This window comes from Callionymus lyra, chromosome 1 (assembly GCF_982586985.1).
Source record: "Callionymus lyra chromosome 1, fCalLyr1.hap1.1, whole genome shotgun sequence".
NCBI lineage: Eukaryota > Metazoa > Chordata > Actinopteri > Syngnathiformes > Callionymidae > Callionymus > Callionymus lyra.
This window is the reverse complement of record NC_141818.1, coordinates 55,049,830-55,076,242: the sequence shown is the minus strand read 5'-3', so window position 1 is coordinate 55,076,242 and position 26,413 is coordinate 55,049,830. Positions and strand designations below refer to the sequence as shown.

The 26,413-nt window shown below is 40.6% G+C and overlaps 3 protein-coding genes across 8 annotated transcripts in view; 2 read left to right on the top strand and 1 right to left on the bottom strand.

The window, feature by feature from the left end:
• The first annotated feature begins 1,125 nt into the window (after positions 1-1,125).
• On the top strand, positions 1,126-17,616 carry cdc14b (cell division cycle 14B). Of its 6 annotated transcripts, none has more exons than XM_087778884.1 (15): positions 1,126-1,363; positions 2,188-2,278; positions 4,239-4,314; positions 4,671-4,763; positions 4,822-4,898; positions 4,970-5,036; positions 5,103-5,253; positions 6,422-6,652; positions 7,760-7,898; positions 7,962-8,112; positions 8,172-8,266; positions 14,671-14,718; positions 14,769-14,861; positions 17,361-17,426; positions 17,493-17,616. In XM_087778884.1, the coding sequence occupies exons 1-15, from the start codon at positions 1,261-1,263 to the stop codon at positions 17,524-17,526; spliced, it is 1,515 nt and encodes a 504-aa protein (XP_087635010.1). In that variant the 5' UTR covers positions 1,126-1,260; the 3' UTR covers positions 17,527-17,616. The 6 variants fall into 6 exon arrangements, with proteins under 6 accessions (XP_087635010.1, XP_087634986.1, XP_087635017.1 ...); XM_087778867.1 differs by lacking the exon at positions 17,361-17,426 and adding an exon at positions 15,493-15,637 and having other exon boundaries at positions 1,129-1,363; XM_087778860.1 differs by lacking the exons at positions 17,361-17,426; positions 17,493-17,616 and adding an exon at positions 15,493-17,291 and having other exon boundaries at positions 14,772-14,861.
• Positions 17,617-19,275: 1,659 nt separating this feature from the next.
• Positions 19,276-22,672, bottom strand: LOC148090184 (intracellular hyaluronan-binding protein 4-like). Its single transcript, XM_087778816.1, has 8 exons — positions 22,319-22,672; positions 21,428-21,527; positions 21,230-21,370; positions 20,729-20,803; positions 20,613-20,672; positions 20,392-20,554; positions 19,571-19,762; positions 19,276-19,379 (listed from the first exon to the last, which is right to left on the bottom strand). The coding sequence occupies exons 1-8, from the start codon at positions 22,656-22,658 to the stop codon at positions 19,314-19,316; spliced, it is 1,137 nt and encodes a 378-aa protein (XP_087634942.1). The 5' UTR covers positions 22,659-22,672; the 3' UTR covers positions 19,276-19,313.
• A 2,050-nt stretch (positions 22,673-24,722) lies between these two features.
• The window catches only part of znf367 (zinc finger protein 367), a 2,451-nt gene continuing 760 nt past the window's right edge, over positions 24,723-26,413 (top strand). The window contains exons 1-5 of the mRNA XM_087778828.1: positions 24,723-25,089; positions 25,714-25,864; positions 25,925-26,044; positions 26,186-26,324; positions 26,385-26,413. The exon at positions 26,385-26,413 is cut by the window's right edge and continues 760 nt beyond it. Of these exons, the coding sequence (XP_087634954.1) occupies positions 24,826-25,089; positions 25,714-25,864; positions 25,925-26,044; positions 26,186-26,324; positions 26,385-26,413 (703 nt within the window). The 5' untranslated portion in view covers positions 24,723-24,825. The remainder of the gene's footprint in view (positions 25,090-25,713; positions 25,865-25,924; positions 26,045-26,185; positions 26,325-26,384) is intronic.

Here is a 26,413-nt window from a genome sequence, read left to right as displayed (position 1 = left end):
CGACCTCACGCTGACGAGACACGACCTTCAGATGAACCCATGACCTCAAACACACTGGTTTGTTACGACCTCACACTGACGAGACACGACCTTCGGATGAACCCATGACCTCAAACACACTGGTTTGTTACGACCTCACGCTGACGAGACACGACCTTCAGATGAACCCATGACCTCAAACACACTGGTTTGTTACGACCTCACACTGACGAGACACGACCTTCGGATGAACCCATGACCTCAAACACACTGGTTTGTTACGACCTCACGCTGACGAGACACGACCTTCAGATGAACCCATGACCTCAAACACACTGGTTTGTTACGACCTCACACTGACGAGACACGACCTTCGGATGAACCCATGACCTCAAACACACTGGTTTGTTACGACCTCACACTGATGAGACACGACCTTCGGATGAACCCATGACCTCAAACACAAGAGACCAATGAGAGGGTTTTTGCTTTAATATTTATCAACAACTTCTATTTTCCTTTAAATGGAGAATAACCACAATAAGCACAAAATAGATTTTTATTTTTATAACTACATGTTTAATAACTGCTGTGTACTCTAAAAAAACAACTACCGTACGATAATATCTCCGAAATGCATAAAGACACTTTTTATTAATCATAATCGTGTCCTTATGTTTATTTAAATAAAGCATTTATTTTCAATCAAGCGTCTCCATCTTTATTCTCATGCAATCGTCAACTTTATGTCACATTTGTATCTATTTATTCGCTTTTAAATGTGTAAAAACCTTGTATCAACACTTTATCACTTTTTCTATCCTTTATTCAATCGTTCAAGCTCTGGAAACACAACAGTTGTGTTGACGATCACGACAAACATTAATGTGATGTTTTATTTGTTTCAAATATGAATCATGTTGTTGTTCATTCGACAACATTTAAATGTTTATAAATGATTATGAAATGTTTTAAAATATATTCAAACACATACGAACCTTCAGGACAAAAATAAATACATAGAAAACATATCATTCACTGACAAAGATACACTTCAAACACAAACGTCATTTCAAATGAAAGTCAACAGTTTTGAGAACAGATTCGAGTCCCGGATCCTCTTCTCATCCTGGTACGTCACGCGGGATCCGAACCTGCCCCTGCTCGAGACGTCACCGGTGGAAGTGAACCAGCAACTGACGCAGCGTCTCAGGTCTCTCAGGCTGACGCAGCGTCTCAGGTCTCTCAGGCTGACGCGCCTCATGCGTTCACATCCCGAGCATGAAGCGCAAGCACGAGCGCAGACGCGCGGAGTCCAGGAAGAAACGCGCCGCAGCGCCGCAGGGGGCGGAGCCTCGCGCCGATCTTTACGTCGAGATCACAGGTAACCTTTGCACGTCACGCGCGAGCCTCAGCGTCACCTTCACGAGTGTTTGACGCAAACACCAGGTTCTCTTCACGTCACTCATGTTGCGACATCTTTGACGATCTCACGCCATTTACACGTAACTCCGAGATGTGACGTCATCCAACTGCAGCCTGCGCCTGCTTTGAAGCGTGACGTCATCAAGAGAGTTGATATAAAGGCTCATGATGTTTATTATCGTTTATTTCATGTTAAAACTGGAGGCGGGTCGAGCCAGGGAGATGAGCGCACACGATTGGCTGGTCACTCGTCCTAGCAACTGCTTGGCAACGAGCCCGCAGCCAATCACAAGCGTCACATGGAGAACTTTAAACTGAAGGAGGCGTGGTTTACTTTGATCGACAACACGCTCGACCAATAGAGAAGCGGCCTGGAGTCTCTCGCGTCCAATAACGTTTGAGAACAACAGCTCTGTGTTCCGGGGGAGGAGCCACGTTGAGCAGCAGCAGAATCGAACCCTCAACCCTAGAAGTTAGAGCCGCAGAAACTAACGATTTAACTTTAAGAGTCGCAGAGATGAGTGAGTTGAAGATGAACGCAGACAGACATGTTAACTTCATCAAAGGTAGGTGTGTGTGTGTGTGTGTGTGTGTGTGTGTGTCTGTGTCTGTGTGTGAGTGTGTGTGTGTGTGTGTGTCTGTGTGTGAGTGTGTGTGTGAACAAAACAACCAAACGTGTGTTAACAACACAACCAAACGTGTGTTAACAACACAACCAAACGTGTGTGAACAACACAACCAAACGTGTGTGAACAACACAATAAACGTGTGTTTGTGTCACAGATCAGCTGTACTTCGCGGTCCTGCAGCAGCGCGTCAAGACAACAGCTGAGAGACACTGTTTCTGTGTGGACGACGAGCTCGCCTACGAGAAGTTGGTTCATGTTTCATATATTTATATTTTATAATGTTCTACATGTTTATGTACAAGTTTGTTGATGTTTACACGTGTTTAAGATTTAAAATCGTGTCTGAAGCGAACAAGTTTGGTTTTAAGTCGTGGGCGTGGCTTAGGATTCAAAAGTCCCGCAACGAGCGTGAGTTTGAGTTACAAGAGTTTACAATATTGATCTAATGTGACTTTATTTTAGTGACGAGGAACTCTTAACCCTTAATTAACGTTTAAGTTGCAGGAAAATGATTTAATAACAACATAAGTGCAGATTCCTTTTATAATAACAACTTTATAAACATAACAACACCGTGATTGTGTTATTAAAAACTTTATAACTGTATTTATAACGACATTGTTATAACAACATGAAAATAGTTTTAATAAAAATATTATAATAGTATTAATAACAACATGATACTAGTATTAATAACATGCTAATAGTATAATAACAACATGATAATAATATTAATAACAACATGATAATAGCATTAATAACAACATGATAATAATATTAAAAACAACATGATAATAGTATTAAAAACAACATGATAATAGTATTAATAACAACATGATAATAGTATTAATAACAACATGATAATAGTATTAATAACAACATGATAATAGCATTAATAACAACATGATAATAGTGTTAATAACAACATGATAATAGTGTTAATAACAACATGATAATAGTATTAATAACAACATGATAATAGCATTAATAACAACATGATAATAGTATTAATAACAACATGATAATAGCGTTAATAACAACATGATAATAGCGTTAATAACAACATGATAATAGTATTAATAACAACATGATAATAGTATTAATAACAACATGATAATAGTATTAATAACAACATGATAATAATATTAATAACAACATGATACTAGTATTAATAACAACATGATAATAGTATTAATAACAACATGATAATAGCATTAATAACAACATGATAATAGTGTTAATAACAACATGATAATAGCGTTAATAACAACATGATAATAGCGTTAATAACAACATGATAATAGTATTAATAACAACATGATAATAGTATTAATAACAACATGATAATAGTGTTAATAACAACATGATAATAGTGTTAATAACAACATGATAATAGTATTAATAACAACATGATAATAGTATTAATAACAACATGATAATAGTATTAATAACAACATGATAATAGTATTAATAACAACATGATAATAGCATTAATAACAACATGATAATAGTGTTAATAACAACATGATAATAGTGTTAATAACAACATGATAATAGTATTAATAACAACATGATAATAGCATTAATAACAACATGATAATAGTGTTAATAACAACATGATAATAGCGTTAATAACAACATGATAATAGCGTTAATAACAACATGATAATAGTATTAATAACAACATGATAATAGTGTTAATAACAACATGATAATAGTGTTAATAACAACATGATAATAGTATTAATAACAACATGATAATAGCGTTAATAACAACATGATAATAGCATTAATAACAACATGATAATAGTGTTAATAACAACATGATAATAGTGTTAATAACAACATGATAATAGTATTAATAACAACATGATAATAGCATTAATAACAACATGATAATAGTGTTAATAACAACATGATAATAGCGTTAATAACAACATGATAATAGCGTTAATAACAACATGATAATAGTATTAATAACAACATGATAATAGTATTAATAACAACATGATAATAGTATTAATAACTACATGAAAAGCTTTACTGGTCACACTTCAGTTGATAAAACTTCAAACATAATTTATATAAAGTAGATAAATACTCTGAAATACTATTTAGTTTTGAAGTGTTCTGTCGTCCACTGGACGTGTGTTTGTTGACTGTGATGTTGCTCTGATGTATCAATAATGATGGTCTGACTCTCAGCTTCTACGAGGACTTCGGACCCTTGAATCTCGCCATGTTTTATCGCTTCTGCTGCAAACTCACCAAGAAGCTGAAGGTAAACCTGCAGATCCTGCTTCACGTCCTTCTAGTCCAGCCTCATCCTTTTACAACTTGTTTTGTGTTTGATAGAAAATCTTAGTTACTTTAGATCATATATATATATATTTATATTTATCTGAGGCTGACACGTCAGTTCTGCTCCGTCACTCAAACCAGACGTAGAAACTCTGAGTCTGTGATGATAAGGATTGAAGATAAACTGCTTGTTTGGATTGAAGATGAAGTAAATAAAGTTTTGTTCAAAGAGTTCAGTTACTCTCAGTGACACTTAAACGTGGGTCACATGAAGGTCTGACCTCTCAGAGGATCCAGACTCGATCAAACATCTGATTGTTGACGTCTCTGCTCCAGTCCTTCACCATCTCCAGGAAGAAGATCATCTTCTACACGTGTGGGGATCAGAGGAAACAAGCCAACGCCGCCTACCTGATCGGATCCTACGCCGTGAGTTCCACTTCCTGTTTCCCCGTCTGATGAAGGTTCTGATCCGCATGGTTCTCAGGTGATGCACCTGAAGATGAGTCCGGAGGAGGTCCACGCTCTCCTGCTGTCCCACAACAACTCGTACCTGCCCTTCAGGTCAGTTTTGTGTCTCGAACACACTTCAGTCACACGAGTTCTTCTAAACCATGACATGATGTTCCTCACAGAGATGCTTCCTACGGGACCTGCACCTACGACCTCAACATCCTGGACTGTCTTCGGGCGATTCATAGAGTGAGTCTCAAAGCTTCTGCTGCGAGTCTGGTCGCGCTCTCACGCACTTCCTGCCTCGTCCACCAGGGGCTGCAGTTCGGCTGGCTGGACTTCTCCAGCTTCGACGTGGAGGAATACGAACATTACGAACGAGCGGAGAACGGAGACTTTAACTGGATCATTCCAGGGAAGTTCCTGGCGTTCAGTGGCCCTCACCCCAAGAGCAAGATCGAGAACGGTTGGTTTTTATGTGTCAATCAAACATTTATGATGTGTTTCATCAACATCTGAGATTCTTCTGTCACTCAAATACATCTGTCACTCAAATACATCTGTCAGTCAAATACATCTGTCACTCAAATACATCTGTCAGACAAATACATCTGTCAATCAAATACATCTGTCAATCAAATACATCTGTCACTCAAATACATCTGTCACTCAAATACATCTGTCACTCAAATACATCTGTCAATCAAATACATCTGTACATCATTATTATTATTACTATTATTATTACTATTATTATTATTATTATTATTACTATTATTATTACAATTATTATTATTATTACTATTATTACAATTATTACTATTATTATTACTATTATGATTGTTATTATTACTATTATTATTATTATTATTATTATTATTACTATTATTACTATTATTATTACTATTATTACTATTATTATTACAATTATTACTATTATTATTACTATTATTATTACTATTATTATTATTATTTTGTTGAATTTTGAGTTTTCTGCTTAAATTCTGATTTAATGTATGAAAACACAAAGATAAGATAAACATAAATAAATGTATAAATACATAATCGAATAAATAAATGTTTGAATAAATAAATATTATAAAGAAATAAATCTCAACTTTTACACAAACTTTAAATAATGCAAACACTGTATGATTAAATGATTGGAAGAAATAAATCCATAACTAAAAGTTTAAATGAATAAATTACTTTAATTGTATAGTTGCTGAAGGACAGTTATATTTCTGTGTTTATATATATATATTTGTTTATTTAAACATTTTAACTTTTATGTGATTTAATTATGCATTTATTTCATTATTTCATCATTAATTTATTCATGTGTTTACACATTAACTTCTTTGTTGATTTCAGTTTTTTATGTATTTTTTATATTTGACAAAAGGTTGAGAAACAAAATAAATAAATAAAATAAAAATATTTATAGAAATGTTCATAAAACCAGGATAATAAATGAAATAATTATTATATATACATGAAAAAAATAAACATGTTAATGTTTATAAATACATTAATAATCATTTATTCTCCTTCAAATTAACTCTAAATATGAATAATAACTACGAGTCTTTAAACTCGAGTGTGAGGTGGATTCATGGAGGTCTGTCACTCAGGGTACCCGCTCCACGCCCCCGAGGCCTACATCCCGTACTTCCGCAAACACAACGTGAGCAGCGTCGTGCGCCTCAACAAGAAGATGTACGACGCGCGGCGCTTCACCGACTCGGGCTTCGAGCATCACGACCTGTTCTTCGTGGACGGAAGCTCGCCGACCGACAGCATCGTCAGGAAGTTCCTCAACATCTGCGAGAACTCGGACGGAGCCGTCGCCGTGCACTGCAAAGGTGGGACTCGCAGGTTCTCTGGTTCCGAGAGAAGGTTCTCTGGTCCCGAGAGAAGGTTCTCTGGACCCAGGAGAAGGTTCTCTGGACCCAGGAGAAGGTTCTCTGGTCCCGAGAGAAGGTTCTCTGGTCCCGAGAGAAGGTTCTCTGGTTCCGAGAGAAGGTTCTCTGGTCCCGAGAGAAGTTTCTCTGGTTCCGAGAGAAGGTTCTCTGGTCCCGAGAGAAGGTTCTCTGGTTCCGAGAGAAGGTTCTCTGGTTCCGAGAGAAGGTTCTCTGGTTCCGAGAGAAGGTTCTCTGGTTCCGAGAGAAGGTTCTCTGGTCCCGAGAGAAGTTTCTCTGGTTCCGAGAGAAGGTTCTCTGGACCCGAGAGAAGGTTCTCTGGTTCCGAGAGAAGGTTCTCTGGTTCCGAGAGAAGGTTCTCTGGTCCCGAGAGAAGTTTCTCTGGTTCCGAGAGAAGGTTCTCTGGTCCCGAGAGAAGGTTCTCTGGTCCCGAGAGAAGGTTCTCTGGTCCCGAGAGAAGGTTCTCTGGTTCGGAGAGAAGGTTCTCTGGTTCGGAGAGAAGGTTCTCTGGTTCCAATAGAAGGTTCTCTGGTTCCGAGAGAAGGTTCTCTGGTCCCGAGAGAAGGTTCTCTGGTTCCGAGAGAAGGTTCTCTGGTCCCGAGAGAAGGTTCTCTGGTTCCGAGAGAAGGTTCTCTGGTCCCGAGAGAAGGTTCTCTGGTCCCGGGAGAAGGTTCTCTGGTTCCGAGAGAAGGTTCTCTGGTCCCGAGAGAAGGTTCTCTGGTTCCGAGAGAAGGTTCTCTGGTCCCGAGAGAAGGTTCTCTGGTCCCGAGAGAAGGTTCTCTGGTCCCGAGAGAAGGTTCTCTGGTCCTGAGAGAAGGTTCTCTGGTCCCGAGAGAAGGTTCTCTGGTTCCGAGAGAAGGTTCTCTGGTTCCGAGAGAAGGTTCTCTGGTTCCGAGAGAAGGTTCTCTGGTCCTGAGAGAAGGTTCTCTGGTTCCGAGAGAAGGTTCTCTGGTCCTGAGAGAAGGTTCTCTGGTCCCGAGAGAAGGTTCTCTGGTTCCGAGCGAAGGTTCTCTGGTTCCGAGCGAAGGTTCTGACGCTGGTGTGTTTCAGCGGGTCTGGGTCGCACCGGGACTCTGATCGGCTGCTACATGATGAAACACTACCGTCTGACCGCGGCCGAGGTCATCGCCTGGATCCGCATCTGCAGACCCGGGTCCATCATCGGGCCTCAGCAGAACTTCGTGGAGGAGTGAGTCGCGAGGGTCCGGGTCACGAGGGTTTGGACTTGATTGACAGGAGGTTCTTCTGACAGGAAGCAGAACAGCTTGTGGGCCGAGGGCGACGTGTTCCGCAGGAAGATGCTGAAGGAGCGAGAGAGCGGGAAAGTGGCCGTGACCCGGATCCTGTCGGGCGTGGATGACATCACCATCAACGGCAGGAACGCCAACGAAGACGTGGAGCTGGTACGTGTTCACGTGTTGACCCGTTGTTGACAGTGTTTGATTGATTGATGGACCGACAGTACCTGGACGAGGAGGAGCGCACGGGTCCGACTCAGGGCGACGAGCTCCGGGCGCTGAAGAGCAAGAGACAGTCCAGAAGCACCGGCTCGCTCTCGTGAGTACTTCCTGTTCAAGTACTTCCTGTTCAAGTACTTCCTGTTCAAGTACTTCCTGTTCAGAAGGTTCTGGAACCAAACCTGTTTGTTTCGATGAATCAATGTTACAGTTTTTCATCCTAAAGATCAATAATATCGATCGAATCAATGTTTAAATGTTTATAAAACCAACTTTTTAAATAAACACTTGTTTTCTAAATATTTAAACAAGGAATTAAATTATTTTGAGGAAAACTAATAATCACAAAATGGATGAAAATTGAAAAGAAAAGAAACATTTATTGTTTTCACGAGTATCTTTGTTATGAATAAATATAAATCAATTAAATCAAATCAATGTTATTCAATAAAATCCAATAAATATAAATCAATAAAATCAAATCAATGTTATTCAATAAAATCCAATAAATATAAATCAATAAAATCCAATAAATATAAATCAGTAAATATAAATCAATAAATATAAATCAATGAAACCAAATAAATATAAATCAATAAAATCAAATAAATATAAATAAATAAAATCAAATAAATATAAATCAATTAAATCAAATCAATGTTATTCAATAAAATCCAATAAATATAAATCAATAACATCTAATAAATATAAATCTATAAAAACAAATAAATATAAATCTATAAAAACAAATAAATATAAATCTATAAAAACAAATAAATATAAATCTATAAAAACAAATAAATATAACTCAATAAAATAATTGACTCTTTCACATTTATAATTAAATACAAGTAATTAATTAATAAACAATTAAATAAAAGTAAATTATACAAAATATAATTGTCAGCTGTTGTTTATTCAACCTGTCAATCAATGATTCAACCTGTCAATCAATGATTCAACCTGTCAATCATTGATTCAACCTGTCAATCATTGATTTCACATCAAAACTGTTGATAATGTATGTTTTCTCGACTCCAACAAGTTCTTGATGCAAATACTGGTGAAAACATCAAATATTCTTCCATGTTTGTGTTTTTAATGATTTAAATACTTGAATTAATCGTCAAACGTTTATAAACAAGAAAACAAAGATGAACAATTTAAATATTACAATATTTTAATGTTTTAACAAACATTACTGTCGTGAATCAATATATTTTAAATAACTGTAGTTATATTTGTATATAGTGACGACTGTGAAGGTTGTAGTTCCTGCTGAGGATCAGTTGAACTCTGACCTTTGCCCTCCGTGTCAGGCTAGTGTTGTGCGGCTGCTTCAGGTGTTGTTGACCTGTGCAGGTGAGTGTGTTGACGTGCCTGAGCTTCACTGCTGCACAACACTGACTGTCACACAACACTGTGTTGATGGACACACACCTGTGTTGATGGACACACACCTGGACTCGACGACTCTTCATGAAGTTGTTCTTCGACTGTTGTCGTTACTGACGCAGGATCATAGTGTTTGTTTGTGACTGTTATTGTTTAAGTTAAAGTGCTTCCTTTGAACTTAACTCAATATATGAAGCGTCGTTTCTCAACAACCGTCTCAGTAACGGTGACCTGGACAGTTCCCATCATGCTTTGCTGCCCAGACAACCAATCATAGACTTTTGACGTACACGTAGAATCTAAACACAGCATGGTATCGACCAATCAGCCGTCAAGAAATGGATCAGTGTGTAGAAAGGCATCATGGGAGTTCAGTGACAGGAGTTCATAACAGGCTGGATGTTGTCGTTCACACGTGTGTGTGTGTGTGTGTCTGTGTGTCTGTGTGTGTGTGTGTGTGTGTGTGTGTGTGTGTGTGTGTGTGTGTGTGTGTGTGTGTGTGTGTGTGTGTGTGTGTGTGTGTGTGTGTGTGTGTGTGTGTGTGTGTGTGTGTGTGTGTGTGTGTGTGTGTGTGTGTGTGTGTGTGTGTGAGAGAGGAGGTCACATGACTGGATTGTGTAATACATTAGTCTCTACGACTGAAACACAGACTCACATCACACACAACAACAACAACACAACAGAGTCTTGTGTTACAATGATAAACAAAGATTCTTCTCACACTTGAATGCGTCGTCGTCACAAAATACCTGCTCGTTGTTGATGTTCCTTTGATGATCTTCATCTTCATCATCATCTTCATCTTCATCTTCATCATCTTCATCTTCAACTTCTTCTACATCTTCATCATCAATCTTCATCTTCATCATCTTCATCTTCAACTTCTTCATCTTCATCATCTTCTACATCATCATCATCATCTTCATCTTTATCTTTATCATCATCATCTTCTTCATCTTCATCATCATCTTCATCTTTATCTTTATCTTTATCATCATCATCTTCTTCATCTTTATCATCATCTTCTTCATCATCATCTTCTTCATCATCATCATCATCTCATTATTTCTGCTGCACATCAAAGACCTGCTGCTTTGCATGACACCTTGATGCATGGAGGCGTGTGTGTGTGAGTGTGTGTGAGTGTGTGTGTGTGTGTGTGTGAGTGTGTGAGTGTGTGTGTGTGTGTGTGTGTGTGAGTGTGTGTGTGGTAGCATGAGGTCGATGTCATGTTTTCTGTCAATGTTCTTCAAAAGCTGGATCAGAGTGTTACACGTGTTGCATGTGTTACACGTGTTGCATGTGTTACACGTGTTACATGTGTTACACGTGTTGCATGTGTTACATGTGTTACATGTGCTACACGTGTTGCATGTGTTACATGTGTTACATGTGTTACACGTGTTGCATGTGTTACATGTGTTACACGTGTTACACGTGTTACATGTGTTACACTTGTTGCATGTGTTACATGTGTTACACGTGTTACATGTGTTACACGTGTTACACGTGTTGCACGTGTTGCATGTGTTACATGTGTTACATGTGTTACACGTGTTACATGTGTTACATGTGTTACATGTGTTACACGTGTTACACGTGTTACACGTGTTGCACGTGTTGCATGTGTTACATGTGTTACACGTGTTACATGTGTTACACTTGTTGCATGTGTTACATGTGTTACACGTGTTACATGTGTTACATGTGTTACACGTGTTACATGTGTTACACGTGTTACATGTGTTACACGTGTTACATGTGTTACACTTGTTGCATGTGTTACATGTGTTACACGTGTTACATGTGTTACATGTGTTACACGTGTTGCATGTGTTACATGTGTTACACGTGTTACACGTGTTACACGTGTTGCACGTGTTGCATGTGTTACATGTGTTACATGTGTTACACGTGTTACATGTGTTACATGTGTTACATGTGTTACACGTGTTACACGTGTTACACGTGTTGCACGTGTTGCATGTGTTACATGTGTTACATGTGTTACACGCGTTACATGTGTTACATGTGTTACACGTGTTGCATGTGTTACATGTGTTACACGTGTTACACGTGTTGCATGTGTTACATGTGTTACATGTGTTACATGTGTTACATGTGTTGCATGTGTTGCATGTGTTGCATGTGTTACATGTGTTGCATGTGTTACACGTGTTACATGTGTTGCATCAGAACTATGTTGTGTCACAAACTAACATCTGAACTTTAAAATAGTTTGTGTGATTCGACGACGAACAAAACGTTTAATACTTGTGTATTTTATTACCATTATTGAACATGTTACTGACGTATGAACTGTTTACATTGTAGCTTGTTTTAAATACACAAGTTACATACTATTGATGAGTGATGTCATTGTGTGCGACACTACACACTTGACAAACAAGTCAACAAATAAACAACAGATGTTTATTAACATAAACATTTGCACACAAAAGTGCAATTTATTATTGTTATTATTAACTTGAACTACTTTGATCTCAAATTTACTGTCCATGTTAGCATGTTAGCATGTTAGCATGTCACCAGTAAGTCGTTTATATCAGTAAAGATGTTTCTAGACCAGAGTCACAAAGAACTTTAACAACAAAGTTGTGTTTTTGCTTTATTTGTTTGTTTTGTGTAAACTGTATCTTTGTTGAGGACGACACATGGAAATTAGCATCTAGAGCTAAATCTGGTGCAGTTTTAATGGAACTGAACATTATCTTTTAAATAAACTGAACATCAAGACAGAAAAGTAGAATCTAGTCAAGATTTTATATTTATATCATCTTGAAACATTTATAAGTTAAATCACAAACATGTCCATTAAGTTAAATCTACTCTCTTGTAGTTTATTTTATTATATGCGAGTGAACTAACTGTTAGTATTAGTATTAGTATTTTTATTGATGCTAAAAAAGTGTTTTTCTTAAACAGCGTCAAATTATGCTCCATATTAATCCATGTCACGAGTCGTTAATATATCATATAATTAATAATTAATCTCACTTTACTCTCATAATAACATGTAAACAAACACCTGTCAATCATTTTCATAAGAACTACAGCGCCCCCTAGTGACGTCACTCATGAACCATCTCAATGAAAAAACATCTTAAATATTGTTCATTTAAAAGTATAAATAATGGTTTGTGACACCATGTGACCTCCTGATCCAGTGGAAACACATTGATGTCTTTTGTTTGTCTTGTTGTTTGACTTGTTGTTGTTTGTCTTGTTGTTGTTGTTGTTTGTCTTGTTGTTGTTGTTTGTCTTGTTGTTGTTGTTTGTCTTGTTGTTGTTTGTCTTGTTGTTGGATCCCACAGATGGCTGTAGTTCTGCTGCTCCTCCCTCCTGTGTTTCCTGCTTGTGTGTCTAGAATCAAAGGTATTATTAATATGTTACACGAGGATCACTTTGATCTTCATGAGTCTCTGGGATGAAGGACGTGACGTCACTTCCTCTCAGTGAACGACGATGTTTCTTCATGTAATGACGCGACCACGACAGTAGGTGGCAGTGGTGCTCGCACTTCACTGAACTCACTTGAGTTGTGGTTGTTTTGTTGTTACTTCCGTGAACGTTAGCAGCACTTTATGAATCTAAATAATCTAATCTAACAACTAACTTGTTTTTGTTAAAAAAGAAAACTTATCATCACGTTTTTTTGCCGCTCAAAATGTTTTTTAGATCCTCCTCCTGAAGTGATTAAAACGATCAAAACCTGTGCTGTGTCTCAAATCGCATACTAATCTTAGTATGCTAGAAGTTAGTATGCATCAGTTTAGTGTACATACTAACTAGTACGCAAATCCTCCACAGATAGTATGTCTCAAATCAAACCCTGAAGCTACACACTAACCGGAAATCACATGACAGCTTCTTCTTCTACTTCTATTTAACGATGTTTCAAGCAGCTGTTTGAACGCTAGCGACACCTGCTGGCAGCACGTATTGCAACTTTGGAAAAAGAAATAAAGAAAAAATATGAGAATCTAAATAATCGCGAGATATTTAAGCTGGTATCAGCAGCGAAGACGTGTTTATCCTCCTACTGCTGCTGAAAATACACATTTAAGTATATGCATATATATGCATTTATATATGACGTAACTTCCGTTTAAAACGTCACTAAAATGGCGGCTGTTTAGTGTGGTTAGTGTCCATCGAACCATGCTAGTTTTGTGGGCGTGTTAGTACGCCAATTTAGTATGCATGGCGCACTAAATTTCGCATACTAAGAATTGAGACGCACTAACGCACTAAAAATACTAACTTTTAGTAGCTAGTATGCGATTTGAGACACAGCAATGGAGTCCGTTCGTCGCTCCAACACAACGTCACTTCCGTTCCGGTTCTTAATGCTTCGCTTTGTGTAGAAAGATGAACAATCAATAGTGTGTCACGGATCGTTTATTCGCTGCTTCAAGTCAAACAAAATACAAGCTTTACGATCGATCGAACACACTTTCTTCCGGCGACTGTACAGGTCAATAGTTCGGGAGAAAAGGTCCCGATCTGTAGAAACATCGCTATATTTAAGGAAAGTTTCCCGCCCAGGGGGTCGTCTTTTCCGGCCAAATTGTTCTTTCAAGTTCCCTGTGTCCCGATCCCCGCAGAGAGACATCCTAGTTTGTTTTCTTGTAATCTAATCCTTCAAATGTTCTCGGGTTATCTTCTCTTCCGTCTTTATCCCCCCTTTCCCGGGTGTGTCTTGGTTCGTTCTTTGATCTACGATTTAAGGTGTGATTTGAAGATAAACAGATAAATAACTGGTGTCGTATCTAATTCTGATCCAAGCTTGTCTTAAAACAGTGTGAATCAGTCTGAGTGGATGTTGATGTGAATGTGTCGTCAAACGTTTAAGCTCTTAGATGAAGCGAGTAATTTATTCTTTATATTTTGATTATCTTTTAGCATTACTTTAAGTATGGCGTATACGTATAGAATAATTTTAATCTAACATTTATCTACTTGAATCTGTTATTATTCATGGGCTTTGAATTATATTGACAATTATTATTATCATTTCCTCTCGAGCTTTTGTCGCCTCCTGTCGGCTCAGGTCAGAACTGCACTCATATCTCCATGTGTCCACAGGCAGGAGGAGAACAAGATCCACACCAGGTCCTCGTCTCAGTCTCCAAAGTAGGTTGAAGGTCGCGAGTGTCATGTCGAGTCTGACCTTGTGTGTGCAGCAGGGTCGTCCTGCAGGCTCAGGCCGGGAGGGTCAGCAACGCTGTGACGGAGCTGCTGGACCGGAAGAGGACCAGGACCTCCGTCCCTGGAAGGTGAAGATCTGCTTTTATTCACTTGTATTGTGTTGTAAATAAAACCTTCTGTAGCGACTATATTGTAAAAATGAATTTAAAAAATAATTAAATAAAACTAGAAGAATTAAATACAATATAATAACGTGAGAGACATTACATTAAAGTGGACGTTAAATAAATACAATAAACTACATTTCAATAAATAATAGTTGAACCAGATCAATAGTATTTATTTGATTCATTTAATAATGAGACGTAATCTGGTTTGTATGTGATTGTGAAGGTGAGTCTCTTAAATTAAGATAAATTAATCTAAGGAAAGATAATCTAAGGTAAAATAAAAATAATAAAAGGTAATGTAAATTAAAATAGTCTAATGTAAAATAATCGAACATATGATAATCTGAGGTAAAATAAAGTAAGATCATCTAAGGTAAGATCATCTAAGGTAAAGTAAGATCATCTAAAGTAAGATCATCTAAGGTAAAATAAACTAAGGTAAAGTAAGATCATCTAAAGTAAGATCATCTAAGGTAAAATAAATTAAGGTAAAGTAAGATCATCTAAAGTAAGATCATCTAAGGTAAGATCATCTAAGGTAAAGGTCAAAGGTTGCTCAGGTGTGACAGTAACGCTGCTTCTCCTTCAGTTCTCCACGAGGCTCCAGACTCTTCAGCTCTCAGGGAAACTTGAATGTATTTGTGGACGACAGCGAGTCATGTGACAGTGAAGGTCGTGAGTCATGTGACACGTGTTCACTCAACTTAAACATGGAGAGAAGCTTCAGAGCATCAGTGAGACTTTTCAACAAACTTTATCTCTGACTCTTGTGCTCGTGTCGCTCAACCTTTCACTCTTTTACTGACACACCTGAGACACACCTGACGGACACCTGACACACCTGAGACACGCACCTCAACACACACCTGAGACACGCACCTCAACACACACCTGAACACACACCTGAGACACACCTGACACACACCTGAGACACGCACCTCAACACACCTGACACACACCTGAACACACACCTGACCACACCTGAACACACACCTGAGACACGCACCTCAACACACACCTAAACACACACTTGAGACACACACCTGAACACACACTTGAGAAACACACACCTGAACACACACTTGAGACACACACACAACTGAACACACCTGAACACACATTTGAGACACACACCTGAACACACACTTGAGACACACACACCTGAACACACCCGAGACACCTGACACACACACCTGAACACACACACCTGAACACATCTGACACACACACCTGACCTGACACACACATCTGAACACACCTTACACACACACCTGACACACACGAGACACAAACCTGAACACATCTGAACACACCTCACACACATCTGAACACACCTGACACACACCTTTGATTCCTCGACGTGAACTCACTTTACAATATTAGTTTTACAGTAACTTGTTGATTTGTCACATTTAAAATCAATAATTAAAATAATTAAAGTTCCAGTGAATAAAATAGTATAATATTCTTATTATAAGATTAAATGTAACTTGTATGTTAATAAAACATGTTTTTAACTTTATCTCATACAATTATTTACATGTAACGAACAGTTTCAGGTGCTGCAGGTAAACAATGTTCGGCAACAATGAGCAATAAAGTTTTTTCCAGTCACATGATCAGGAAGAGGGCGTGGTCAGAGGCTCGGAGAACGACAGGACTTTAAACGTTTATTATTTTATTTCTTGTAAAACGAACCTCGAATAATCATAAATATTACTTTAACATAAATTCAATCACAAGTTTGTCTAAAATTCGTGGAATAATTCTAGGTGTCGACCAATCACAGGCCTGCTGGGTGAGGGGGGCGTGGCTAAGACTGGAACGAGTTTGAAAATCAAAACAAGTGAAAATTCTTGAGTCTCTGAGGAAGTTACTAATGTTCAGACTGACCTTTGACCTCGAAGTCTTCTGCTCAGTCCATGTTAGCATGTTAGCATGTAGCACATGATCCAGGAATCATCAGGACGTTTGTAAATCAGAACAAATTTAAATTGTTTGGATTTGATCGTTTTAACGATGATTAATATTTGGTTCATTATCAGTACATTTACACCTTAGTTGTTCAACAATAAAGATTTATAACAAACAATAACTACCAGAACTGAAACTGTTTACATGTTCATACATTGACAGAAAAAGGGAGAAAATAACCAAAAGTCTTTATAAAAAGACAGTGAAGGAGCAGCAGCTGAATCTGAAGCTTCTTTTAAGTGACATTTAGTTTAATTCCTGCTGTAAAAGTAAGTTTAAAATAAGTTATTTACACAGAAAACCCTTTTCTTTGGTCATTTATGAATAAATCGATACAATCCTCAGGCTGACGAGTAGATTTCAGACGAGTCAGAGTTTAACGTCATCTTCGGATCATTAACGAGTCAGTCTAGAAGATCCATGAGTCACGATTCTTTCCTTCTTCCTGCTGCTGATCTTCATCTTCTGTCGCCTTCGCTGCAGACGAACCGTCTCCAGAGGACGTAAAGCTCGCAGCTCTTTGCAATCAATGCGGTTTTCCAGGCTCTGGTATCTATTCCTCTCTGTGATTGACAGCTGCGTGTGACCCCGACTAACCAGGCGTCTCTTCCACAGTCACTCCATACCTAGAGCTCCTCTGCTGCGCTGAAGACCTTCACCCTCGTGACGAAGCAAGAAGACCTTCACCCTCGTGACGAAGCATGAAGACCTTCACCCTCGTGACGAAGCATGAAGACCTTCACCCTCGTGACGAAGCATGAAGACCTTCACCCTCGTGACGAAGCAAGAAGACCTTCACCCTCGTGACGAAGCATGAAGACCTTCACCCTCGTGACGAAGCAAGAAGACCTTCACCCTCGTGACGAAGCAAGAAGACCTTCACCCTCGTGACGAAGCATGAAGACCTTCACCCTCGTGACGAGGCATGAAGACCTTCACCCTCGTGACGAGGCATGAAGACCTTCACCCTCGTGACGAAGCATGAAGACCTTCACCCTCGTGACGAGGCATGAAGACCTTCACCCTCGTGACGAGGCATGAAGACCTTCACCCTCGTGACGAGGCATGAAGACCTTCACCCTCGTGACGAAGCATGAAGACCTTCACCCTCGTGACGAAGCATGAAGACCTTCACCCTCGTGACGAAGCAAGAAGACCTTCACCCTCGTGACGAAGCAAGAAGACCTTCACCCTCGTGACGAAGCATGAAGACCTTCACCCTCGTGACGAGGCATGAAGACCTTCACCCTCGTGACGAAGCATGAAGACCTTCACCCTCGTGACGAAGCAAGAAGACCTTCACCCTCGTGACGAAGCAAGAAGATCTTCACCCTCGTGACGAAGCATGAAGACCTTCACCCTCGTGACGAAGCAAGAAGACCTTCACCCTCGTGACGAAGCAAGAAGACCTTCACCCTCGTGACGAAGCATGAAGACCTTCACCCTCGTGACGAAGCAAGAAGACCTTCACCCTCGTGACGAAGCAAGAAGACCTTCACCCTCGTGACGAAGCATGAAGACCTTCACCCTCGTGACGAAGCAAGAAGACCTTCACCCTCGTGACGAAGCAAGAAGACCTTCACCCTCGTGACGAAGCATGAAGACCTTCACCCTCGTGACGAAGCAAGAAGACCCTCACCCTCGTGACGAAGCAAGAAGACCCTCACCCTCGTGACGAAGCAAGAAGACCTTCACCCTCGTGACGAAGCATGAAGACCTTCAGCCTCGTGACGAAGCAAGAAGACCTTCACCCTCGTGACGAAGCAAGAAGACCTTCACCCTCGTGACGAAGCAAGAAGACCTTCACCCTCGTGACGAAGCATGAAGACCTTCAGCCTCGTGACGAAGCAAGAAGACCTTCACCCTCGTGACGAAGCATGAAGACCTTCACCCTCGTGACGAAGCAAGAAGACCTTCACCCTCGTGACGAAGCATGAAGACCTTCAGCCTCGTGACGAAGCAAGAAGACCTTCACCCTCGTGACGAAGCAAGAAGACCTTCACCCTCGTGACGAAGCAAGAAGACCTTCACCCTCGTGACGAAGCATGAAGACCTTCACCCTCGTGACGAAGCATGAAGATCTTCACCCTCGTGACGAAGCATGAAGATCTTCACCCTCGTGACGAAGCAAGAAGACCTTCACCCTCGAAGACGAAGCAAGAAGACCTTCACCCTCGAAGACGAAGCAAGAAGATCTTCACCCCTGAAGACGACACCATCGTGACGGAAGCGTTTTTAACATTTATATTTTCTCTTCCACTGTAAATACGTCAACATTTCATATATTTTGTAAATATTTTCTACCACATGTTAATCCTGTGTTTGAAGAGAGTCTCGAGTTCATCTCGACTCCATTAAAACATGATCAGAACCAGGAGTCGTCTCGAGTCACAACAGCTCGTCTTGCAAACGTGTTTATTATCAACAAGCGTGGATTCATTTTCCGGCAGAAAGAGCAGGAAAGTCTTCTGGGTCGTCCGGGTCTGGAGCCGAGTCCAGAACCTGCAACGTCACGTTCAATGGGTTAAAAACATTCACGACGTAATCTTGACTCAACTTATTGTGACTAGAACTTCAAAGTACATCTAAGAACTATGTCTTAACTTTATTTATAACTTTAAACGTAAATCATCAGACGATCGTTCTTCACAAAGAAACCTCACATCAGATAATAAATGAGTCCAGAACCAAACCTGCTGCTCCAGGACGGGTCTGGGCTTCATGGCGGCTCCAGAAGATGCTCCTCGGGTTCCTCTGCCACGACCTCCGCGAGCCGGTCGCCCGAGGCTCCCGAAGTTGATGTCCAGGAGGGAAGTGATGTCGTTGACGGAGCGTCGCAGGAAAGAACCTTCGTCCTCCATGTTCTCCAGAGTCTCCTTCAGGATCTGAGGAAATCACTATATCATGAGCGAACATCATGGTCCAGCGACAGCGATGAAGAACCAAGAGCTCGGAGCACGAACCTGAACCGAGAGTCGTGTTTGAAATCGGACGAGAAAACATGTTCACAGTTCATACGTGACATTTCCATCACATCACTTGATTGACAGGCCAGTCACATGACACCCGACTTTTGACATAAACTCGGTGATGATGTCATCAGTTCAGTCACATGACTAACATGTTTGATTGTGTTACTATGACAACAACTTTATTGACTCTACACACTCACAGAACATGTTAGTGAAGCTGCAGCTGATTGGACCACAAGTTACAACATCAACCAATGAGAAGCTTTGTCGTAAGCTCCGCCCACTGATTGGAGCAGTAAGAGATTTGATTGGATCAGCCGTGTGTCAATCAAATCAGCTGCTGTTTGAAGATGAAAGTCATGAAACGATCCATGAGTCAAATGATTCGAGTCCTAGCGAAGACAGAAGTGTAGTTGTTGTGTAGTTGTTGTGTAACATTGATCATGCGTTTGTGAAGATAAATAAATATGTTTTCAGTTCCTCTGGATCACGTTAAAGTCACATGACTCAAGCGTGTTCGTGGTCACACGCGTGTTCTTCACCTCCACACGATTGGACTCGTGGATGACCTTGGCCTTGGACGGGATCTGGTCCTCAGCTTTGCGGATGTTGAACTGGGTCTTGGAGCGACCGGCCTCCTGCAGGGACTTCCACTCGTCCAGAGACATCTCCAGCTGGACGACCATCTCGCACTCGTCCGCCGCGCTGCACGACACTCACGCGTTCACACGTCGCCATGGTTACCGCGGGTCGATGGACTCACGGCTTGAGGTCGTCTCGAGGCTCCTCGGGTCTGGCTCGGGCGTCGACCTCCATGTCCTCGCTTCACACGAACACAGTTAGTGTCAACGTTACCTCCCTCTAGTGGCCACCACTGACCCTGCAGGCTCGTCCACGCCGCTGCCCCAGTTCCAGGGGCCTCGGCCCCCTCGCTTCTCGTCCGGAGAGACGCCCCTGAGCAGACGACAGCAACATGTTCACGTCATGTGTTGAGCATTGATTCTCATTCAAATAAATCCAAGATACAAGTTTGAAAACCTCCCTGCAAAATCTTTATTTAAATTGTCATCATTTTAAATTCAACACAACATTAGTGACACCAGAGCAATCATGTGACGCACAGATGATCACATGACTCTTGGATCGACCTGCTGGTCTGGTGTGACTGACATTTGTGTGAGGTTTTCTAAATTAAAAAATGGAAATTAGAAAATATATTTTTAATTATTGAAGAATATATAACATCCATTTATATTCAATGTTTTGAATTCAAAGAAACATTTCAATATAGAAATGATTGGATTCAACGTTAAAATAATAATTAAATTCTTAAATGTTAAATCAATATTCTGATGAATAAACATGTTCCTCCAGACGTACGTTCCGTTGTGTCGATCAAACTCTCGTTTGCCTCTCAAGGTGTAGTTGTCATGGTTACGGGCGGCTCCTCCTCCTCTGGCTCCTCTGCGACCTCTGACCCCTCCTCTGCCGCGACCCTCCGACTCGGGGTCGTACGAGGATCTGAGCAAAAGAAGGAAAACGACAAGATGGAGGCGACGGTTTGGACTGCGAGCGAACCTGAAGGTTGAAAACTCCCGCGGGTCCTCGAACGCAACGTTTCTCTTCGGCCGCGGCGTCTCCGGGTCTTTGTTCTCGCGACGCTCCTCGACCTTGGGAGCTGCAGGAGAACATGAAGGTCACGTGATCGAGGCCTCGACCGACCTCTTGACCTCTTTAAATTAAATGTTTAAGTTGCGACAAATTAGTTTTTTTCCTGAATCACTTCCTGTGACTCGTTTGGTTCATTCATTAACATTTATTACACATTGAAGTCTTTTTACATTTATTTAAAAACAGTTTTTACATTATTTTCTTAACATTACATTTATCTTTTAAACACATTTCTTTTAAACACATTTATCTTTTAAATGAATGGAAAAAAAATGGATTGTTTTCAGTGTTTTTCGCAACTCAAAGTCTGATTTTGATGCTGAGAAGTTAGTGTTAGATTCATATTTAAGTCTAAATGTAAAGTGTTAGATTCATATTTAAGTCTAAATGTAAAGTGTTAGCGTCATATTTAAGTCTAAATGTAAAGTGTTAGATTCATATTTAAGTCTAAATGTAAAGTGTTAGCGTCATATTTAAGTCTAAATGTAAAGTGTTAGCTTCATATTTAAGTCTAAATGTAAAGTGTTAGATTCATATTTAAGTCTAAATGTAAAGTGTTAGATTCATATTTAAGTCTAAATGTACAGATTTACTGCCACAGTTTCAAACAAACTCATTATTACATTTATTTCATTTTAATCTTAAATGTCGCCACAACATATTTTTACAACACAAACGTGTTTATTTAACTCTTAAGACTCAACATTAAAACAATCTTTTCGAATCCATGACATTAAAATCAACCAAACGCGACGCACCTGTGCAGGTGAAGCTAAGCTAACATGCTAACAGACGCACCTGGAGCGGCTTCCATGAGCGGGAGTCTTCTCTCCTTCTGAGACTCTCTCTGACCAGCTTTCTTCACCTTCACCTCGTCCTTCTTCTTCTTCTCTTTCTTCTCCTTCTTCTCCTTCTTCTCCTCCGCCACGTGGATCAGGTCGAACGGATCCGCATCATCGTCCAGGAGGTTCACGAACCGGTTCGCGGTCGCGCAGCCGTACGAGTCCGGCAGCATCTCTGGGTTCACCTGCTCACCTGTCTGTCTCACCTGCTCACCTGTCTGTCTCACCTGCGGCTCCTCACCTGCGGTCTGTCCGGTGCTAAGAGCGAGATGACACCTGAACGTCTCAGCGAGCATCAGACTCACACCTGCGCGCGCGCGTCATAATGAAGCAGGTGAGTCGTGACGTGATTGATCACCTTGATTGACCTTGAGTTCTGGAGCAGCTGTAACTGTTGATGACATGAAGACATGATTGTGTCGTCACGATGACGTCATGTGTAACATTTATACATTTAAAATATAAAACAATATCAAGTCATTACTTCGAGCGAAATATACTAACATGTTGTTTTTTATTGTGTTTTCTATCACTTTAACTTGTTTATTTTTGATCTGATATAATGTTTCATTTATAAATATTCTTGTTATATTTGTTTTGGCAATAAATACAATAATATTGAGAGTCTAGTGATGATAACAGAAATAAAAGTGACTTGATCTTTGACCTCACGAGGTCACGTGGTCTGCTCTAGAATCTTGTGTTTGTTACGTTTACAAATTATATTTTAAAACTATTCTTTACATGTTCACTGCCGGAGTGATTGACAGAGGAGGTCAAGGGTCAAAGTGTGGCCCCACGAGCAGAAATAAATCAATGTTATTAAACTTTTTATACACATGTTTTTATGTTGTTCTCAATAAATGTTTGTACATTTCAAGTTGAGTTTATTTTTTGTTTTCGATGAAGTTGAACCTGGACAGAGTGGCCATCTTGAGGTCAAAGGTCATGTCGTTTGTATTTCTGTCTATCATTCAATTCCAGACTCAGTCTAACGATAGGAATTTAGTTTGTGTCAAAAAATGTAAGATATAAAAGTGATTTTATACGAGATTTGTTTTGATGTTTTATAAAACACAACAAAATAATATTTTAGCTTGATTTTAATTCATGATTATTTACTTCATACTACAGTATAAACTGAGGAATTAATGTACGACACGAAGATCTGATGAATGGAATAAAATATATCATTAACAAAAATGTAAACAATTATATTTTAGCAAAAGAAATTCAATGTTTCAGTCTTTTTTAAAGTTGAATATTGTTTCACAGTCCAGTAAAAATGAAACGATCATACATTGATGTATAATCTGTGTGAGAACGACAACATGTACAACATGAGGTTCAGCGGTCGGTTCAGGGGTCACAGACGCAGTGAGGGGTCGTCAAGAGGAGTTTAATGTAAAACTTGTACAAACGTTTATAAAAAGATCAAACGAAGATGAAAGATTGTTAATAAACACGATCAATATCCATGTTATTAACTCAATGATTGGATCATTTCCTAAATCAAGAAGTTACTTTGTTTCCAATAAGTTTTACAGTTGTTTTTTTACAATTGAAATAAAATCAATAGCTGTCAGGGATTCGATTGGCTACTCTGACCCCAGGAGGGTCAAAGGTCAAGTCTACAGAATCTAGTTTGTTATGTTTAAAATCAGATTAGATTTGACGTCTGTTCTTGACACTTTATTACATGAAGATGCACTTGAACAATCATGACTTGTAAACATGTTAATAACATGTTTATAACATGTTAATAAAATGTTTATAACATGTTTATAACATGCTAACAACACGTTATAAACATGTGATGATTGTGTTTTAATTCAAAGACATCAAGTTGAGGTTTATCAAAGTTAAACTAGTTGACTAACTACTAACTAGTTACATATGTTCATCCTACACTAGATTCTTTGTTCGAAGATTTCCGCTGATTGCGTAATTTGGCGCCAAAGAGCCTTTACCTTTAAACATGTAATAACATAAACAGATCCTCAGCGCGGGAAGAGACATCTGCTCCTCGGCTCCCTTCAACTCCCGCAGGCCGCTCTGATTGGCCGGGAGAACGAGCGCGGGGTCACGAGTTTACCAGGAAGAGCCAATCACTGCGTCGGAACCCTCCCGCGGACGAGGTGCTTTGAATGCTATTGGACGGAAGCTTCACGGCCAATCACAGCCGAGATCCAAGAGGGAGCTGTTTGATTGGCTGAGAGACAAGCCCCTTAGAGCTAGTGAATGACAGGATTGGTTGTTGGTGTCACGTGAGGTCAGACTCCTGCAGCCCATTGGTCCGCGAGCCGCTCGAGCGCCAGTTTGCAACGCGGGACAAGTCAGAGTGTCGTGAGTGTGTCCGTGGAAACACGTCCTCACTGACGGTGCTGAGCATGATGGGACTTCTCTCTGGTCACTGAACTATTCTCACTTCTGGAACTTTCTCGAGACTTTCAAACTCTCGCGATGACGGACAACAAACTTTTCTGCAGCGACTCCCCGAAGCGGGTCCTGGTCTCGGTGATCAAGACCACGACCCCCGTCAAGACGCCCCGGACCGAGGCCAGGACCCCCGCCAGCCCGGGCTTCAGCGACTTCATGGTCTACCCGTGGAAGTGGGGCGAGAACGCGCACAACGTGTCGCTGAGCCCGGGATCTGTCAGCGGCGCCTCGTCCCCCACAGGAGCCGCCAGGGAGGCGGACGTGACGTCAGGTCCAGACCCGCTCAAGGTGAGCCGCGCTGTCCGGCGAGGCTGCTGCGCATGCGCCCTCGCTTCTTCACTTTAACTGTGTTTGTGAGTCCGTCACGTGACTCGTGTGCAAAAAAGTGACAGTTGTTAAAAAACGCGATGATGGTTTTTGACGCGCGCGCGTGTGTCTGACGTCGAGTCATTTAAAAAATAAAAAAAACGCCCGCGCAATAACGTGTGACGTGTGGCTTTAAACCCCGACCACTTCCGGGTTGTGGAGCAGCTGCTCCTGCGTGACGTCACTCAGCGCGCCAAAAGCGTGTCCGGAAGTAGAAGTTGCGCTTCAACGTTTTTCGTTTTTTTTAAATTAAAACACAGAAAATAAACAAATCAGAAAAAATTACGTTGAGATTAAATTATTAAAAATGTAAAACATGATACATTTAAAGTCTACGTTTGTATTTGCAATAATGTATAAAGAGAATGTTGACTGAATTATTGTGATGGTGATTTTTAACGAAATCAAATCTTATTTATTAGAGTAAAAATGTCTTCAAAAGAGATCCAGTCTCACACTATAGTGTAATAGATAAGATTTGATTTGTTAAAATATCCATAAGTTGTGACGATGGAAGATGTTCCATTGATAATCCTGGTGTCTCAGGACGGGATCCGGCGAGGACGACCTCGGGCCGACACGGTGCGGGAGCTGATCAGCGAGGGCGAGACGTCCTCGAGCCGCATCCGCTGCAACATCTGCAACCGGGTCTTCCCTCGAGAGAAGTCCCTGCAGGCTCACAAGAGAACGCACACAGGTGTGTGTAGACGTGTGTGTGTGTGTGTGTCGCTTCACGTCTAACGTGACGAACCCGCAGGTGAGCGACCGTACCTGTGCGACTACCCCAACTGTGGGAAGGCGTTCGTCCAGAGCGGTCAACTGAAGACCCACCAGAGGCTGCACACGGGAGAGAAGCCCTTCGTCTGCTCGGAGAAAGGTATGGATCTGATGAAGATCTTCGTGTTCTTTCGTTATCGTTTGGTTCGAACGGTCGATCAAAAGATAACACGACGTCGACCTGTGATGCGTTGAATCGTCAGACAGGTGTCACTCGATGATGATTTCAATGTCTCCTCAGGATGTGGGAACCGCTTCACTCACGCCAACCGTCACTGTCAGAAACACCCGTTCTCGCGCCTGAAGAGGGAGGAGCCTCGCGAGGGCGGCGACCCGGCCCAGAGCGTGGACAACAAGGCGGTGGCCGAGTGGCTGAACAAGTAAGACCCGAGAAGGACCCGACGGGTCGGAACCGGAACTGACGACCTTGTGCTCCGAAGGTACTGGAGGACCCGCGAGCAGCGCGCGC